The 16,711-nt window shown below is 33.4% G+C and overlaps 1 protein-coding gene and 1 long non-coding RNA gene across 3 annotated transcripts in view; one reads left to right on the forward strand and one right to left on the reverse strand.

Annotated features, from left to right (window-relative positions):
- LOC142323607 (glucose dehydrogenase [FAD, quinone]-like) overlaps nt 1-16,711 on the forward strand; it is a 136,591-nt gene that overhangs the window by 96,426 nt on the left and 23,454 nt on the right. For both annotated transcript variants that reach the window (XM_075363450.1, XM_075363451.1), the window contains exons 2-3: nt 8,354-8,612; nt 11,131-11,424. In XM_075363450.1, the coding sequence (XP_075219565.1) occupies nt 8,549-8,612; nt 11,131-11,424 (358 nt within the window). In that variant the 5' untranslated portion in view covers nt 8,354-8,548. The remainder of the gene's footprint in view (nt 1-8,353; nt 8,613-11,130; nt 11,425-16,711) is intronic.
- Nucleotides 1-16,711, reverse strand: part of LOC142323608 (uncharacterized) — a 470,455-nt gene that overhangs the window by 64,372 nt on the left and 389,372 nt on the right. The window lies entirely within an intron of this gene.

Genomic DNA, 16,711 nt, shown 5'->3' on the forward strand with positions numbered 1-16,711 from the left:
AAATTTATTAAGCTTCAAACACACAAACACACGTACATATGTAGGAAAATTACCCCTCCCTTTTTTCTTTTTTTGGGGTCCCAGGTTGTGAAACGTCGAGATATGCAAAAGACCATACCCCATTTTTTGACCGATTACCATACTTTCCTTCTTGCAGCAAAGCTCTAGAGCTCTGATTTTGCACCCCTTTGAAGTTCTTTCTTTCCTTAGACAAATAAATAATTATAATAATAAGTAAAATATATAATTACAGTTTCTATTAAAAAGTAGAATTTGATATTTTTAAAATCATCTTCTTTAGATAAAATAAATAAATAAAATCAAGTAAAATTACTTTACTATAAAAGATACTTTTTTAAGTGTGATATATTTAGAGAAATTGGACCCGCACTAAAGGTGTGTGAACTTGTAATAAATGAAACTGACACTCAATACCCGATGAAAATTAAAAGTAAATGAAAAAATATATAAATAAAATATTAAAGGTTAATACATCTCTAAGAAAGAAGTTTATAAAAAACAAGCTAACATTTCAGGAGTCATTTTAAAACGGTTTGTGACGATTAATCGCTATTGATTAATAATCTTTACGGTTACTGCTCGTCACTCTTATCAAAACTGCTACAACAGGAACAAGGTCACTGTAAAAGCGATTGAGAAGCCATCGTTTTAAAAAAAAAGTTTCACTCACTCGGATCAAAACTATCTAATCATTCTTCCTTGTAATAATAATGACGTACGCGTGTTTTGTAGGAACGTGTTTAATACAAACGCACCTACGCACGTGAAAAAAAAAACGCCCACATGACGTCAGAGGACAAAAAGAACAACCTGCAAAGTTATTTTTTAAGACAAGATTAAGTAAAAAAAGAGAAAGTCGTGAGTAATGGAAAATTTAATAAAATAGGGAAATAAGTACTTTATTAGGAAATGTTAAACGTTTTAATTTATCTTTAAAACTTTTTTACATTTGAATTACGATTTATTCTGTAGGATGTAGATCGTTTAAGCGATAGTTAATCACTTTAATATTTGAAATATAATGCTAGAAAGTACGATTCCGCAATGGCACACAACACGTATACAAGTAAAAATGTTCCGGGAATCGGTTCCTTTTGCTTAAAACAGTAAACGCGACAGGAAATTATTGGTTTTTAAGTCGATAGCGATCATGACGCCACGATACGGTCAGAGTAGTGTTCTCGTTTCCTATCCGACGACAAACGATATGGGTTTGTGTGCGACTTCGCCTCGGTTAAAAACCTAAACGCCCGTCTTACAACGTAATTTTTGTTTTGACAGCTGCCGTCGGTAAATGGATAGAAGGGTGTAACTTCGCTGGCGTCAAAACCACGCGAGGGTTTATATTTATATATATATATAGAACTAAGGTTTTTAAGTCACTATTTAACTGAATCGTTGTTTATGCGTTAATAAAATTAATCGTAAATTTCTCAGTCGAGATTTCAATCCTTATTTCCTATACCCTTTAATAAAAAAATGTTTATTAACTATATAATAATTAATGATTTATTAACATTTATAAGTAAATTTTATACTTAACTCTTCATTCTGTTAATATCATTATAATGTGTACCGCCGAATTCAAATTCATTTTTACACGATAATGTATTCAGGCAGATTTCATAAGAAAGCTACGTATTGTAATGGGCACCATGATTCGACTTCCGGAAAATTTCGGATATCTTCCCGTTTCACATCTCCCAGACACCAAAACCACTTTCGGTTCAAAGTTTTATATACATATTTATCTACGATGGATATCTCTAAAGTAAGACCGCTGGCAAATTTCTCTCTTTAAGGTTGGCGAACCTATGTCGTTCATGGTCACGCTAGTAATGCACACACTGCATTGTTGTCTGTAAGTTTTCGCGTTGTAGTATCTTTGATTACGTGCGAGTTATTACGTTACAAGATGAACAGGAAAATCAATGTTGCCGCCGACCGTGAAATACGTGGAGTCATACGTTTTTTAAACCATCAAAGGTTATGCCGGCTAAAATTCATAGGCAGTTGGTTGCTGTGTATGGTGATAATGTAATGAATGAAAGAAACGTCCGAAAATTATGTGTAAAGTTTAGAAATAACAGAATTAATGTGCATGATGAACAACGTTCGGGGAGACCATCGATAATCACCGAGGACTTGTTGAAACGCGTCGGTGATGAAATCAGAAAAAATCGTCGCTCAACGATTTCCGACCTGGCACTTCTTTTTCTTGATCTTTCAAGAGCCGTTATTGGTCGCGTTTTTCACGACCATTTAGGCTTCAGAAAGGTTTGTACGCATTGGATGCCGCACGTCTAAACATGTCAAAAAAATCCGAATGGGATATGCTTTGAAATTTTTGGTGCTCTACAAAGAAAAACGTGATGAATTCCTTAATTCAATTGTTACCGGCGATGAAACATGGATTTCGTATAGCACGCCAGGCAGAAAACTATAGTCAAGTGAATGGCGTCATCCTCAATTACCAACCAGACCGACAAAGGTCAAGCCACAGGCATTTGTACGCAAACTGATGGCCACAGTCTTTTGGGATCGGTTTGCCATACTTCTGATTGATTTCATGCCACATGAAACGACTATAAATGCAGAAGCCTACTGCGAAACTCTATGTAAGTTACGGGGCGCCATTCAAAATTGACAACGTGGGCGGCTGACCAACGGCATCTTCCTGCTGCACGATAATGCACGTCCATATGTTGCGGGTCCGACATGTAATTTACTGAGAATATTTGGATGGGAAATTTACGATCACCCACCATACAGTCCGGACTTAGCTCCTTCTGATTACAATTTTTTTAGGAAATAGAAAGAATTTTGTGTGGTAAGCAATTCGCGAGTGACGAGCTTAAAAATTCTGTTTAAACAGTGGCTAAATGGACTAACAGCAGAAGAATACAACGAGGGTATATTGATGCTGGCGTATCGCTACGATAAATATCTTAATTCATATGGCGAAATTGATACATAAAATATAACGACCAAAAATCTCGGTCGAGTTCGTTAATGGGCAAAATCGGATCATGTCGGTGGAAGTGGTGGGGGGGCTTTTTCGAAAAAACAAAATATCGCTATAACTTTCTTATTAGGTAAAATATCGGATTCATTTAAAGTTCTTACTATTCTTGGGATAAGGGCCTAAAACGTATCAAAGTAAAGTTTTTTGATATCACCAACCATTGGCCCAGAGGGGGAAAAATGTGGTTTCGAAGACAATAAAATCATACCTCCTTAATAGACACAGTATCGAATCGGTTTAAAGTGGTCGTTATTCCTCTAAACATTACCTAAAACCTTTGTCTGAAATAATTTTTGATATGACCAACCCTTACGGCAAGGGATGAACAAAATGTTGCTGGAATTGTAAGAAGATGGGGCTTGTCGTATGTGAAACTCTTTTCAAATGCAACCATTGTTGTATTGAGTAAATTTGAAGTTTTTCTTAACTTTAAGGTGGAAATCTTTTTTATCCCCTACTTAGCACCGGTGAAATCTACCTCCGACTTCCGGCGTGCTGAAAGGGATTTTTATTATTTTTAATGTATAAGTTCGCTTAAATTTCTTTCATTTTTAATTTTATAAACGCTTTAATTAATAATATATATATATATATATATATATGTTAACGTCTTGAACTAACGGTGAAGACAACATGACACGAGACAAAGTCAGTCGCGAATATAAGATACCCAATACAAAGAATAACAGGCGTACCGTGCCAGATTTTATAAACAAGGGAAAATAAGGGAATGCAGGGATCTGCCTTCTGATGATTCTATTTTTGCACAGGATTACGATGTAATAAGCACTTTGCTCCCTTTTATATGTTTACTTATTTTTTAAATGCTGTTTCAAGGAATTATTAATAACTCATTAGTTGTAGGCGACGAGACACCGATTTCATCGTCAAAAAACGGAACGGCTGTTCCGATAAATAAAATTCAAGCGGAAGCTCGGAATGAGTGATTTTCCGTTGACTTATTCACTTAATCGAATTTATTGTGTCCCGTATCGGCACGCCGAGTCCAGGACCAAGATTCACGTGATAGTGAACGCCTTTCTACTCGACGAATAAAAAATATTATTCCAAAGAAAATAACTCTGATTTGTAACACAGATATTTTTAATAAAGACATTTTTTTATTACCGAGACAGCAGTAAAGCGATGCGACCTTTCTGCGGGAATCGTCGCATTTTATATACAGTTTATATACAAACTTAATTCAGTAGGGTAACTTATATAGTCTTAAATAAGACTATATAAGTTATATATAAATTCAAATGAGTTTTTTTCATTTTTTTGTGTATTCTTACATCTATTATTCTATAAATTCGATAAAATTAAAAAAAAAAAAATTATTACACAGTTTAACAATTCATCATGATATAACAATTAACAAGTCTTCGTGATAATTTTATTCGAAAAAAAATATATATATATATAAATTATCTTCGATCAAATATTATTTCCAGGTCGGCTGTTTTATTAATAGTAATCGATTAATTTTTCAGTAATCGATCGAAAACATTTATTGACGATATTTGATACCAACAAATTTCAATCGAATAATAATATGAATAATAAAACAAAACATAAAGCTTTCCAGAATTCCGATGAAGGAGAAATTTGTTTTAATAATTTGAATATATATTTTTTTTACCGATTAAGTAACGATTTAACATTTTACTACCGTTTATGTTCGATAAGATCATGAAAACGGAGAAAAATGATTGACACCAACAAAATGTCAATATTTTTAAGTGTCAATGATGTTAATTTTGTGTTACGGTTAATGGATTAGAATTAGATTAAGGATTTCCTAAGAGTAACTCTTACTTGGCGATGACTGTTTATTGTAGGCATCAAACCCCCAGGGTTTTCCCTGTGAACATTTGATCGAGATCAGGAGTTGAGTTTTAAGTGATGAGTCCGAGTAGCACAAAAACCTAGCGTTTTAAAGGCAACAAATCTTTTCATAACATTTTTTGAGTAATATTTATTACGAGAATAATGGTTCTCGTAATAAATATTACGAGAATCCTGGTTCGAATCCCGGTCAGGCATGGCATTTTCACACACGCTACAAATCATTCATCTCATCCTCTGAAGTAATGCTTAACTGTGGACTCGGAGGTTAAAAAAAAAAAAAAAAAAAAATTACGAGAAATGATACGTTATTTAAATAGTACAAGTCAGTATTATTAATACTTTTCTTATTTTTTGTATCGATGCGTAATTTTCATATAAAAATAACAGTTTTATAGCTCTATTCAGATCGCTAGTAATGTTGTCTGAAACGTTACACATAAACGAAAGATAATTTTCCCTGATAAGAAAACGATAAACGTTTTATCCGCTTAGTAAGTACGATTAGAACGCCGAGTAAATGAATAAGAGTTCAAAAATAAGCTTTGAGAATATCGTATATCCGTGAAACCAAGAACCTTAGAAACGCTTATGCAACCTAATATTAAATTTGAAATGTGAAAATACTTCCCGTGCGTGTACGTACTCTTACTAACTTAAACGCTACATTCGCAAATTATTAATGTTTAATAAATGTATTTCTAACTGTATACGTGCACGAGTATAAGTATACATTATAAAGCATGCACACAGTTATATTTTTTAATTACATTTTCCTCAAAGATAATTATTGTTTTTACAACAATACTAGATGTTACGGTGTACCTGCGATGCGAGTTCAAGTTGTAAGTGAAGCGGTAACCGGTATAAGAATTCTAATAAGCAAACATTAGAAAGTATTCCCGAGCGGGAAAGTAATAATAAACGTTACGTTATCATAATCGAGTACAATTTACAATAATCGTTACTGTTATTATTTTAAATATAAAACTGATAAAAAGGAAATCCACGGAAAGTAAATAAAAATGTTATCGAAATAAATAATTCTTCCACCGTTTAGTATTTAAATCGTCGTTTTAATAATAAAGCTATTTTAGTGAAGTAGAGTAAACTACAAGCGTTAATCTGGACCGAGTGTAAATTATTAAAAACTGTTTCGGACCACTGCGACGCGTTATCGAAGAGTGGACGATGCATCTTCTCAAAAGAAAATAAACTAATATGTTATTTGATTTTCAAAAAAGTATTAAAAAAATAAATGTTTTTTTAAAAATAATTTTGTGAAAATCAAATAACACATTGTTATATTTCTTTTGTCAAAATGGATTTTCATCAAGTAACAGCTACATCCATTTATTACGATGCATTTTCTGGAAATTGCTAGTTTATTATTCTACAAAAACGTAATTTTTTTATTTATTGCTAGACAGAAGTGAAATGTTTTTACATCCCGACTCTACATCTGTGTAAATCGCGCAAAAGAAATTCTGAAAATATAACCTATTAACTGAATTGTTCAGTCGCTCAATTATTCATATTGCTCTCCTCTCTTTTGGTGTTTTCGACCATTGTTACGTTTTTAAGACTTCTTTTCTTCTTCAAATAATAGTCATTTTAATACTCCGGAATGGTTAGTTTTAAAAATAAAAAATCGCATGTTTGTTTTGGCAAGCCGAATAAGAGATTGTCTACAGAAACTTTATACACATACACACACACACACGCCCTTGCGCGCACCCATACACAATACTACGGGAAGAAAGTGATTATTTTCAAATAACTCTTACTTTACATAAGAGTTAAGAAGAAGGAAACCTACTATAACGATCACATAATAACATAATTGCTGTATGGACGGCTGCTGTTGGATAGCTTCTCGTTAAGACGTTGCGGCGGCTGATCATTTTTCTTCCGAGAGTTAGAATATATCACCCGTATCGTACTCGAAATATGAATTCATCTTTTTATTTACAAAAATAAATCATCCCTAAAGTTGTTTATCATTTTCGTACAATTTTCTCATTCAGCACTGTGTTTATCGAAACTGTGTTTTTAATTTTAAAACAGTAATTGTTTCTAACCAGAAATAACTACCTTCTGAAAAACGGCCGGTAACTGGAATACTTGGTCCAAAACTACCGAATTGGCATTAACGATGAAAAAAATTAATTATTACGCGGTTAATGCAAATTTACAATTTTTTTCTCATCTTGTACCGTCGTGAAGACGTTTTAGGGTAAAAAGCGGTCAATAAAGAATTCTTTTCTTTAATTTTCCTACAGATTAATGAAGACGAATTTGAGTAACGAAATAAAATCGCATAGATTATCGGATATAAGATCAGAGGGTAAAATACCACTACCTTTTATTTTTCCAGTTTTTATGAATCGAGTTAGTTAGCTTCAAACGTATCATGAAAGTTGAGCTGGAATAGTAAAAAAAGAATAAATAAAGCTTACAATACGACAGCATAATGCGTTATTTATACAATTTAGTGTACGTTTTGACGTTGTAGATCGTCACTTTTACAACAATCTTAGATTCATAAATATATATGACTTTCTTCATACCGTCCTAAATATTTTTACACCCGACGGTTAATCATAGACGCTTTTGAAATCGAAATACGAACCTGCTCCTGGATTGACCTACGTAGTTTCTACGACGATATAAAGTCATCACCGTATTCGTTTATTTTATTTTTCCGTCCGACTCACAAATTTGAAAGTACATTTATCTGAATATTCGGTCGGAACATCTTTTCAAATAACTTCTACTTGCATAACCAGCGGATCCGTTTCTCCTATCGGGAATATCGGTGCCTGCACGCAGCATACGTTTAAAGAAATCGGTTGTTCTTTTTCAATTCTCAAAACCTTATGAAACGTATTACTTGTTGAGAAATAAAGATAAAGAATTTTATGAAGTTGGGCTTAATAGTTTAAATCTTAATAAATTTTAAGCCCTGTGTAAATGGTAATTTCGATAGGCCGTTCGTAAGCTTACGTCTCTGACCCTAAGTAAGTATATATATATTACAACGGTTATAAGTTGTGTATATATTATAACGACGGTTACAGTTATTATATTGTGAATTGTGGATAAAATCTGGTCTTTACATTTTCGAATCTAATGCCGGCAAGAGGAAGCCGATCGACCTTATTCGGTGGAACGAGGTAAGCAAGCGATACCGGAAGCGAAATACTTTTTTTTAAATATCATCGTAAATAATATATATTTTGAATTTCAAAAGAAACAGTATTCTGATTTTGAAGCGTAACGGGCATAAGATTACTTATTAATCGGGAAATTACGGAAAAGATATAAATTTTCGACAAAAGAAATCGTTTTCGGATTTCCAAAGTACGTCACCGTCCTACGATTTCGTAGCTGATAATATTAAAATTTTATGCGTAATACTATCATGATTCTGTAAGCTTATTCTAATTTATTTTTCAGGCACGATTTCCGGTAAGAGAAAGAAGACAATCAACGGGTCCGGTGAAAAAATATGAAAATTTCGATAAGGACGAGGAAATTGGAAAATTGCGACAACTGATTTTAAAATGCGCACCCGCTCCCCTCCCAGGGACAGAAGAAGATTCCAGAGCTCGGCTGCGGGTGCGTTTGTAGAATGTCATCATACAGTGCAAAATGATATTCACCCTGATTGCTGTAACAACCGCACTGAAAACGGGTCTTACTATCGTCGGAACAGGTAATACAAATTTTTTTTTGTCTTCAGTCATTTGACTGGTTTGACGCAGCTCTCCAAGATTACCTATCTAGTGCCAGTCGTTTCATTTCGGTATACCTTCTACATCCTACATCCCTAACAATTTGTTTTACATATTCCAAATCTTGCCTTCCTGCCATAATTTTTCCCATCTACCTGTCCCTCCATTATCAAAGCGACTATTCCAGGATACCTTAAGATGTGGTCTATAAGTCAGTCTCTTCTTTTAGCCATATTTTCCAAATGCTTCTTTCTTCATCGATTTGTCGCATTACCTGTTTATCTGTCACTTTATCCACCCAGCTGATTTTTAAGTTTTTCCTACAGCACCGCATTTAAAAAGCTTCTAATTTTTTCTTCTCAGGTTCTTCGATCGTCCAAGTTTCACTTCCATATAAAACTACGCTCGAAATATATACTTTCGAAAATTCTTTCCTGAAGTTTAAATTAATTTCAACATAATAACAATTCATTAATCTACGCACCCATTATCGGCTTATAGCTTGTCTATCTCACACCATGTCACTGAATTTTCTTTTATTAAATTGATAACGTAGTCAAAATATTTCCGTCGGAGTATAAAAACGACACCTAACAGAAAATGTTGTCTGTAACAGTACAAACGGTATCGACGTGTTTAAAACGTAAAGGAATTATTCGAACAAACGTATAATAATAAACTTTAAAGAAATCTATATGACATAAATAAAAGTAATTAAAACGACGGTTAACAGATTCCAATTTGACAGTAAAAGAATTATGCTTTTTACCAGCGACAGTCGCTTCTATAAGCTTTTCTATATCCTCTAACCCCCATCTCTTTCTCAATAATCGACGGAAGACGATAAAATATTTTTATGGACAAATAGTGCAGAATAATATCGAAGAAGTTTGACCGACCACCTTGCTGAAAAGGAGTTTGCCCCTAATATTTTGAAGGCGACATGAAAGCGTTTCTTTTCGCTTGAATTTATTAAGAGACGGTTCCATTACGTAAATAGACGAAATGAATTTTGTTGAAAAGTATTCAACAAAAAATAGCGAAAGCAGAATCTTATTTTGCTCGAAAAATGCGTGTAATTGGCGGTAAATTACCCGAGGGAATTATTCTGTATCCTGAGATACTAATATAACAATAATAACTGCTAAACTGGCCATATCACGATATAAACCTTGGAACGGTTAAATGATCGTTACTGGATGTTTAAATGATAATTATAACAGTTTGGGGAGAAAAATCTGAAAATTTTCTACCTCGTACTGCACATGTAATTTAGAAACGACGATTATTTGCCCGGTAGGGGTTTCAGCTGTTGGAATTATTATGCGATCACCGAATAAGAAACGATCTCCCCTGGTCGGTCCGTAGGCGAATCCTCACGGCACAGACCGAATAGGGTCCCGTTTACACTGCAAAAAGCAAAACGGGAAGGAAGGATCGCGCATAAAAAAAAGGGTGGATAACAAAAAAGACGATCTACCTGATCGGGGAATCGCAGTACCAGGCGAACGACCCCACCCGGTGGAAAACTCAAGACCACCCCCAGGCGAGGAGCTCCATCTCGATCTCTTGTAGTGATTAGTGATCGTGACATTTTCATAGAGGCGGTAGCAGCAGGTTACCGATTTACAAAAACCTTTTTTTATTAAGCGGGCGAAGAGTTTTAAAAATCTTTATTCAACATAATTTTATTAAATCGAAATCGAATAGATTTAATCGATTAAATTCTGATTTTTATACCGTTACGTGAAGTGAGAAAAAATAATTTCTTATATCCCGAGATCGAAAAACGGATTTTAATCTGATATTTTTCAATTAAAATACAATCTTCCCTTTTCGTTCAAACTAAATCAGATATTAACACGTTAAACGCTTAAGGAATGTGAATTCGTCAAATCTTTACATTTTCTTCCACGAAAAATTTCGATTAAAAATTATAAGTGGTTAAATATAAGGATAAGTAATTGTCGCCATGATGTTATATGTTTGTTTTAGGGAGAAGATTTAAATACGTCTTTTTGAAGGTTAATACGCAATTTAAGGGAGAACTTAAATTCTTTCCTGGTCCGTAAGCCGTAACCTGTAAAATGAGACGTTCCCTTGTCGGTAGGAGAGGCCCAAGACTCGTAATTTTAACTTCAATATTAAAATCCTTATGGAATTATGCGTAAAGCGTAGCCATAATGTTTTCAGAAAAAAGCCGAACAAATGTCGCTCGACTGAGCGTTTACACAGTAACTAAACTTTTACTAAACATTAATTCTAAATAATTCATCGATTTAATTTTAATTCGTACATTTCTCATAGATTCGTTAGCCGATCCACGATACTAAATATGCTATTCTTTTACATTTATTTAATTGAATTTAAAAGAATCGTAAGGTTCAAAACTTCTTCTTTGTTACCCGTCTTTAACCTATACAAGCTCAAGCAGGAATATTTTTTGATCGAATTTATTTTATTAAAAAGTAAAATTTGATACAGACTTACTTTTTACAGGTATATGGTTAATTCCATTGCTGATAGCAGGATTAGCGTATTATCGCTACGACACTTTCGATCCGGAATCAAGACCGATAAATCAGCGACAGCTGAACAGAGAATACGACTTTATCGTTATCGGCGGAGGATCAGCAGGAGCGGTAATCGCCAGCCGTTTATCAGAAGTGCCGCACTGGTCCGTTCTTCTTCTAGAAGCTGGTCCGGACGAAAACGAGATATCCGACGTTCCTTCTTTAGCCGCTTACCTTCAACTGTCGGGTTTAGACTGGCAGTATAAAACTGAACCTACAGGTACGTTTAATACAGTTAGTTTAAATTACATCATACAATGTTACGTCCTGAACGTCAGTATTATTATAAGACTTACCCAAAAAGGACATAAACAGCAAAAATATAAATTAAATTTTTTTATTAACAATAAATATTTAAAATTTTATTCAAAATACAATAAACATTCCCTTGCGATCTATACACAAAGATCAGAGAAAACCCTAAACACGGAAAGTCTAATCCGTGTATAGATATTTAGTATATCTATATTTAATATACATAATTTTTTCTCATAGAAGAGTGCATTAATGTGTTGTGACATTAATCATACATCTGAACAAGTAATAAAGAAGAATCCTATCGGCCCCTTAACTCCACCACTACTTCATCAAAAAACAGCCCCTTCCCTCATTAAGACCTGAGAAACGTAATAGTTCGACACCGCTATGAATACAGGCGATTCAAATTCGAATGGCAATACTTCGGAAGCTGATTTGTGACGTTAATGGAAGATGAACATTCCTATAAATATATGTACGGAAACTCTTTGTTTTTGAGTTACGGCTAAAGAAATATTTCATCGTGATTTTTTTTTCAGATGGTAAACTAAAACTATACTGAAATTTTTGGGGGTCCAAATTAATGGAAAAATTTAATAAGTTTTGTGGGTTTTTAACAGGAAAAATTGAATAAAATTTTTATTTTACGTGCGAGAACTGTAATTCTAGTAGTTTTCGATATTTTATAATTGATTTTTTTTTTAATATGATTTACACGATCATAACGCATTCACCAAGACATAAACAAATAAAATTTACACTGAATTACATATTATTTTTTAATTTTCGCCGGTAGCTTTAACGTTCGCTATTTAGCCAAACTTGTCTCTTGATGTTTTACTTGGTGAGAATGCATTTACGAAAATTAAGGGATAAAAAAAATACAAAAAAGGTTATAATTAATGAAAGTACGAAGGTTATGGTTTCCAAACAGGGTTCAATCTCTAGCGAAAACCAATTTTATACGATATACTGGACGAGTATGCATTTTATCAAAACAGTTTTTGAAAAAACACTACAGCAAATAACAAAGGAAAAACAATTCATAATTTTTACCGAAGATTTTCTTTGGATGCTGATAAGAATTAGGTCACAATAACGTCAGAAAAAAATCAATTAATTGTTTATATGTAGGCTAACATGTATCGGATCGGTACAATTACAATAAATTTCAAATTCAAGTTTTAAATTCACTTATAGCTCGTTCAGTACTGGAAAGAACTGCAATTAAACCGATTTAATGTTTATTAAAAAAAAAAAAAATGAAAACTCGAATAAATCATTAAGTTTGCTCTCTTTTAAAACCAATTTATGTATGGTGAATGGAAACCACATCTTAATTAAGATACGGACCATTAGACCTAATTATTTTTGGAGTTTTAAGTATTAAACTATAATCCACGAGCCATTAAATAATTTAATTATACACATTTCCCCAGCTATTATAAAATAAGATATTAAGCATCAAAATAATCTCTCAGATAAAAACAAATTTATTTTAACATTATAAAATTTCACATTGGTATGTGAATGTGTGTAATATATATATTTGTGTGTGTGTGTGTGTGTGTGTTTGTTTGTTTGTTTGTTTGTGTATGCATGTATGCATATCTACCTCAATAGAAAATATACAACTAACGCAAAAAATGAAAGTTATATTTATTATTTCTCAAAAAAATCTTACAATATCTGACATTTATTTTGAAAACATATTTTTTCTAAATTTACTTATTACATATAGCTTATAACTCTTTCAGTGTATGCAATAATTCAATAACGTAATCTCAATACCATATAGAGAGGTTTTTTTCGTTTGTTCCCGATAACTGTGAAAACTACAAATCAATCATTACGAAACTTTAATTGTAGCTTTCTTATGGCCTCCGGAATGCTTACCGCAGTTCAAACCTCACCGATCTCACTAATATATAAAGCATAAATAAAAAAACTAGAACTTCTTTTGTTAAATTTATTGCCATCGTCTATACCGACCTCTTCATAAAGTTATTGTGTGTTTTATTAAACTTAATGTCAACGTCTAATCTGACGCGGCCCGCAAGCACTATCCTCACGGGAACAAAGTAGGACTCTGTATATTTTTATATCCTGAACTAAGAAGTTCCATCGGGGTAAGCCGTACACATAATCGGCACAGAGTCGACTTTTAATTCGATATTAATATTTTCATAACGCTTAAGTCGGGGAAGTTACACATAGGAAGAACTTCTAGGGCCACCAGAATTTATGATCGTAGATAACTTTGAATCTAAGCCAGAGCATTCTCAAAGACTTGAAGCGCAACGTGTATACGCTCGGCTCGAAATCTAATTCGACCTTTGATAGATATATCAGGTCTAAAATCAGCTTTTGATAATCGCCCTGAAATTGACTATATGAATTTGAAAGATATTCAAACAAATAACAAGATTAGAATATATAGCCGTCGCGATGCCAAAAAAGTGGAATGATGAAACTCCTACACTTTGTTGTGTCGGGAGCAAAGTAGTTCTTGAACGAGTTCAATACCCTCCAGATTTCACTAAAATTTTGATTTTTGAAACTCTTCTTTTATTTAAACATTTTATTTTTCCCGGTAAGTTGTGAATAGCGATAATTCTGAAAGCAACAGCCATACATAATTACTAAAAAAGTATTTCCAATTTTTCCTAAAGTTCTATACGCATTTAGCGCGGGCGAAGACGCGATGGGGATGCTAGTAATTTAATAATACAACTAAATGCTATATTATAAATATATTATATATTATAAATGCTATATACATATATATATAATTTAAACTTGGTTATGTTATTTTATTATTTAGGATAAAGATTTACATCTTTCCTGTGGTTTAAAAACAATTTAATTTCCTTTTGGTAAATTTTTTCTTTTTTTTTTTTGTCTTCAGTCATTTGACTGGTTTGATGCAGCTCTCCTAGAATCTCTATCTAGTGCTAGTCGTTTCATTTCAGTATACCCTCTACATCCTACATCCCTAACAATTTGTTTTATATATTCCAAACGTGGCCTGCCTACACAATTTTTTCCTTCTACCTGTCCTTCCAACATTAAAGCGACTATTCCAGAATGCCTTAGTATGTGGCCTATAAGTCTGTCTCTTCTTTTAACTATATTTTTCCAAATGCTTCTTTCTTCATCTATTTGCCGCAATACCTCTTCATTTGTCACTTTATCCACCCATCTGATTTTTAACATTCTCCTATAGCACCACATTTCAAAAGCTTCTAATCTTTTCTTCTCAGATACTCCGATTGTCCAAGTTTCACTTCCATATAAAGCGACGCTCCAAACATATACTTTCAAAAATCTTTTCCTGAAATTTAAATTAATTTTTGATGTAAACAAATTATATTTCTTACTGAAGGCTCATTTCGCTTGTGCTATTCGGCATTTTATATCGCTCCTGCTTCGTCCATCTTTAGTAATTCTACTTCCCAAATAACAAAATTCTTCTACCTCCATAATCTTTTCGCCTCCTATTTTCACATTCAGTGGTCCATCTTTGTTATTTCTACTACACTTCATTACTTTTGTTTTGTTCTTGTTTAATTTCATGCGATAGTTCTTGCGTAGGACTTCATCTATGCCCCTTCATTGTTTCTTCTAAATCCTTTTTACTCTCGGCTAGAATTACTATATCATCAGCAAATCGTAGCATCTTTATCTTTTCACCTTGTACTGTTACTCCGAATCTAAATTGTTCTTTAACATCATTAACTGGTAGTTCCATGTAAAGATTAAAAAGTAACGGAGATAGGGAACATCCTTATCGGACTCCCTTTCTTATTACGGCTTCTTTCTTATGTTCTTCAATTATTACTGTTGCTGTTTGGTTCCTGTACATGTTAGCAATTGCTCTTCTATGTCTGTATTTGAACCCTAATTTTTTTTTAATTCTCAACATTTTATTCCGGTCTACGTTATCGAAAGCCTTTTCTAGATCTATAAACGCCAAGTATGTTGGTTTGTTTTTCTTTAATCTGCCTTCTACTATTAATCTGAGGCCTAAAATTGCTTCCCTTGTCCCTATCATTTTCCTGAAACCAAATTGTTCTTCTCCTAACACTTCTTCCACTCTCCTCTGTATAGAATTCTAGTTAAGATTTTTAATGCATGACTAGTTAAACTAATTGTTCTGTATTCTTCACATTTATCTGCCCCTGCTTTCTTTGGTATCATTACTATAACACTTTTTATTAAGTCTGACGGAAATTCCCCTTTTTCATAAATATTACACACCAGTTTGTATAATCTATCAATCGCTTCCTCACCTGCACTCCGCAGTAATTCTACAGGTATTCCGTCTATTCCAGGAGCTTTTCTGCCATTTAAATCTTTTAATGCTCTCTTAAATTCCGATCTCAGTATTGTTTCTCCCATTTCATCCTCCTCAACTTCCTCTTCTTCCTCAATAACACCATTATCTAATTCATTTCCTCCGTATAACTCTTCAATATATTCCACCCATCTATCGACTTTACCTTTCGTATTATATATTGGTGTTCCATCTTTGTTTAACACATTATTAGATTTTACTTTATGTACCCCAAAATTGTCCTTAACTTTCCTGTATGCTCCGTCTATTTTACCAATGTTCATTTCTCTTTCCACTTCTGAACACTTTTCTTTAATCCACTCTTCTTTCGCCAGTCTGCACTTCCTGTTTATAGCATTTCTTAATTGTCGGTAGTTCCTTTTACTTTCTTCATCACTAGCATTCTTATATTTTCTACGTTCATCCATCAGCTGCAATATATCGTCTGAAACCAAAGGTTTTCTATCAGTTCGCTTTATTCCGCCAAAGTTTGCTTCTGCTAGTTTAAGAATTTCCTTTTTAACATTCTCCTATTCTTCTTCTACATTCTCTACCTTATCATTTTTACTCAGACCTCTTGCGATGTCCTCCTCAAAAATCTTCTTTACCTCCTCTTCCTCAAGCTTCTCTAAATTCCACCGATTCATCTGACACCTTTTCTTCAGGTTTTTAAACCCCAATCTACATTTCATTATCACCAAATTATGGTCGCTATCAATGTCTGCTCCAGGGTAAGTTTTGCAGTCAACCAGTTGATTTCTAAATCTTTGCTTAACCATGATATAATCTATCTGATACCTTGCAGTATCGCCTGGCTTTTTCCAAGTGTGTATTCTTCTATTATGATTTTTAAATTGGGTGTTGGCAATTACTAAATTATACTTCGTGCAAAACTCTTTAAGTCGGTCCCCTC

Source organism: Lycorma delicatula, chromosome 4, assembly GCF_047948215.1.
Source record: "Lycorma delicatula isolate Av1 chromosome 4, ASM4794821v1, whole genome shotgun sequence".
In the NCBI taxonomy this organism is placed as follows: Eukaryota; Metazoa; Arthropoda; class Insecta; order Hemiptera; family Fulgoridae; genus Lycorma; species Lycorma delicatula.